Source organism: Glycine soja, chromosome 3, assembly GCF_004193775.1.
Source record: "Glycine soja cultivar W05 chromosome 3, ASM419377v2, whole genome shotgun sequence".
In the NCBI taxonomy this organism is placed as follows: domain Eukaryota; kingdom Viridiplantae; phylum Streptophyta; class Magnoliopsida; order Fabales; family Fabaceae; genus Glycine; species Glycine soja.
Window position 1 is genome coordinate 38935420 of NC_041004.1, and position 3874 is coordinate 38939293.

Here is a 3874-nt window from a genome sequence, read left to right on the forward strand (position 1 = left end):
TGGCTGAATCTTCTTGCATGGCTCATACCCAAGTTATTTCACTAAAAAAATTAATAATTCGAAAACAAAGGAGGGGGTCAAATTGTGATTCTGATTCTGTCTAGCTTTTTGACGATTCTTATTTTTCTTATCTGCATGTGGCCATTTCTGATCTATGTCTGGATATGCAACGATTCCGTATAAATCAAAAAGACGATTAGTCAATAAGCTAATACTTATTTATTCATATGTATTGACTTGTCAAAATTTCCTTTATAAGGAACACTTTGAAGAGTTAAATAATAACATTAATGAACCAAGATGTAACGACAAACCGGAGGTAGAGACTGAATTGCCCACCTGCAAATTGTTATTACGTCTTTTATGCATCTGCATAGAATTAATTCTGACGAAACCTGACTATATGAGTATGAGTATGAGCATGACACAAAAATTAGAGGAACAGTGGCACTAAGTGAGAGCATTTCAGCTCGAGACACCATTATGATTCATGAATACAATATAAATAAATAAAAACTTGCTTGTTCTCTCTGCAACCCTGCAGAGTGTTCAAAACCATTTTTTTTCTTTCTTCTAACTTGAATACAAGTTGCCTCTGTTAGTTGTTACTTCCCATCTTTTTTTCTACAAAACACTTTTTTCTCCAAAATTCTGAATTTCTCATTTACCGTTCGCTGCATAAACTTACTAGTTTCATGAGAAGCGACGAAATTAATAAAGAAAGTTTTCCAGACCTGTTAAGCGAGTAAATAATCAAACTAGCTAATTCCGAATGATAATTTCAGTGACATTGATATATAAATGATAAATTTAATTATTATCTCTTAAAAGTTCTAAAATGTGATTTCTCAAACTAATGAAGGTGTTGGTTCGAGTGAACCAGATTGTTAAACAAATTTAATCACATTTAAAAACTACTAAACTTGACAATTAAATACTACTACTTATTTAAGGATCATAAATATAATTATTCAAAGGCTAATTCACTAATTAACACAATTAGATTATTTATTCTTCAGCATAGGTATACTCCGTATTCGAAAGAGTTTAATTTAACCTTCCCAGTGTAAGAAATGACCTAGTAAAATCCTCACAAGTTTGAAACAGAAAAATAGCTAGTTCCATCATTTTACATGTGTTTTTTTCTTTCTAATTTAAAGTTTTTCTTAATTAAAAAAGAAAAATTTATCAAATGAAAAGAAGATAACTGTACGAATATTACTGTGATAGAAAACCAAAAATTTACTCCACTAAATGAGAAATGAAATCCAATTGAAGAAAAAATTGTCAGGTTGACGTCCCTCAAATTAGATTAATATCTCTGTCCCAAATAAAATTAGAGTATTAATATTCCTGTTCAAAATTATATAACATTACTTATAAAAAAAGATAAATAATATATAATAGAGAAATAGAAGGAAAAAAATAACTTTTAAAATGTTGTATAAAAGTTTATAATGAGATAAGATATATTATTCCTAGAGAAAAAAGAAATGGAAAAGATGCATAAGGACACCGAATGCATGGCTACGGGGACCAACTTTGGGATCGGGTTCCCCACACATTAACAAACTAAAAACAAGAAAAATCAAAGATGTCACTTCCTAGCTACTGCTATGCTAACTAAGTGCTAATTAGTAGAGTAAATAAGTAAACTAAACAACGAAAATTGTGATGCCGCACATTAATTAATCAAAGTAAACTTGTGCTGAAGAAATCATTAGTGCTAATGCAAAACCTTTATAATGAAAAATAATGTTGGTTGTACCACTAATTAATCATCACTGTCTGAATTACCAAAAAAACTCACTGTCTGGCGCCTAAGTTAAGTTTTCAACTTACAGATGCACATGCAAATTCTCAATAGTTATCTAACTCGAACATCCACCGCCGTCGCCGGCAACGTCATCGTCATCGGAACCGGGATCCTGCGGCGGAAAATAAGAACGCGATATGAGGCTGAGGAGAAAATCAGAAAAAGCACGGAGAATGAACTTGTGCGTGCTTTTCGGGTTGAGCGCAAGATAACAAAGAAGAAGCTCGTGCAGCTCGCGCCATTTGGACGCCACGTCCATCAACTCGGGACGCGCCGCCACCATCTCCTCCATCGACTGCCGGAAGTCCGCGTAAGGGTCCGGCGAGTACTTCGTTACTGCAATGCTGCTGTCCAATAACGCCTTTGCTTCCCTTTCGTCAGAATCATGAATGAAACCTAAAACAAATTAATTTAAGGAAAAAAACAAGTTATGCACTATATATATATATATATATATATATATATATATATATATAGTTTACAATAGTTTTACATCACCATCTACTATTTTAAAAATTGAAGATTTATGATTGAATTACAAAAAAAAAATCTAAAATTAATAACAAATATTTTTTAATAAATTTAAAAATTGAGATTCAGTAATTTTACTCTTGAATTGGTCCTGTCTTTCGTCAATGGATGAGGATGTGGTGCAGTCGGTGTCGGTGGTGTTGGCGGATTCGACGATGGAGTTGGAGCGGCCGGGGGAGGTGAAGAAGAATCGTTGGGAGGCAAAAGCGGTGACCAAGTCGGCAGGTTTGGGTTCGGGTCCAAGGCTCGGAAATGGGTTTTGTGGGGTCACGGTACTGCGATCATGGTTGAAGTCCTTGATTAGGGTTGATGACGTGGCGGGTGGTGATGGATGGTTGTGATTGTGATGAACGGGTGAGGAAGTGGCGGTGGGGTTTGTCGGATGAGATTTGGGTGTGAACGGTTGCATGGGATTGGAGAAACATAGTTTCAGGTTGTAGCGGCTGAGGTTGTTTCTTTTTCTTGTTGGCGGCGTGTTTGTGTTTGGCATAGTTGGTTATGTGAAGAAGGGAAAAAGGAAGAAGAAAGCTATGTGCTTGGTGGTTATATATACTATTACTTGTGAAGTGTTTTGTATGAGATCCAAATTTTAGAACACGGATGAGTTGATTTTTTCTTTTTCTGAAAAGAAAAAAAGGTGAATGGAAAGAGAAGGGGGATTCGGTGGGCATTTGGGTTCGTACGATTTCAACGGTGACGGGACAGCCGTAGAACACTGTAGTATTAAAATTGGACCCACTGTCTTCGATGATCAACTCTTGCTTTCGTCTAAGGCGTGTGTAACTGGACGGCCTCGGCAGATTTTTTCTCTCTACTTTTTAGAGAGAGGAGAAAGAGACACGAGAAAAGGGTTTTTTTTTTTTTTTTTTACATGAAAAAGATGGATAAGTCAATCTTCATTTATTAAATGTACCCAAAAAACATCTTCATTTATTAAGATAAAATTTAATTAAATGCAGTTATTTAAGATGGTTTTACCTTGTTATTCAGTTACAGTTGACATTTTGTCTTGATAATTAATGCAAATATTTATTATATAATATATTATTAAACACTCATTCAAATTAATGGATGTAGTTCAATTAATAATAGACTCTAAATTTACAAAAGATAATTTATGTTTGATTCTTACATAATATATTTTTTTAAGAGTAAGAAAGAATTTCAAATGTAATTAAGTCTTGAATTGATGATTAGTGTTATGGTCAAATTAAAGTTAAAGTTTGTTAAAATATTTTAAGATTTCACTGGAAAGTCAAAAATCGTAATTATAATAGTTAAAAAAATGCTCAGATCAAGCATAAGTTCTATTAATCTAAATCATAGATTTAAATGTGAATTGAAGAATAATATTAAAAGTACTTTAAAATTATAATATTATTTTTTATGAGAAAAATTACAATATTATAAATACGAATTCAATTCTTTCTAAAGATTACAATTGACATTTTGTCTTAATAATTAATGCAAAAATTTATTATAAGGAATATCAAAATGGAATTTGAATTTGAACTTTTTTTATGTAAT

At 32.7% G+C, this 3874-nt stretch overlaps 1 protein-coding gene across 1 annotated transcript; it reads right to left on the minus strand.

Annotated features, from left to right (window-relative positions):
* Window positions 1-1679: 1679 nt before the first annotated feature.
* LOC114405527 (transcription repressor OFP16-like) lies at window positions 1680-3125 on the minus strand. The gene is made up of 2 exons (XM_028368013.1): window positions 2426-3125; window positions 1680-2212 (listed from the first exon to the last, which is right to left on the minus strand). The coding sequence occupies exons 1-2, from the start codon at window positions 2835-2837 to the stop codon at window positions 1872-1874; spliced, it is 753 nt and encodes a 250-aa protein (XP_028223814.1). The 5' UTR covers window positions 2838-3125; the 3' UTR covers window positions 1680-1871.
* Window positions 3126-3874: the final 749 nt, after the last annotated feature.

What these genes read in the sequence shown, in the direction of transcription:
- LOC114405527 (XM_028368013.1), bottom strand. Translation starts at nt 2,837, where the DNA reads ATGCCAAACACAAACACGCCGCCAACAAGAAAAAGAAACAACCTCAGC. An exon ending in AAGACAGGACCAATTCAAGA is followed by an intron (nt 2,213 to 2,425) that starts GTAAAATTACTG and finishes AATTTGTTTTAG; the next exon opens with GTTTCATTCATGATTCTGAC.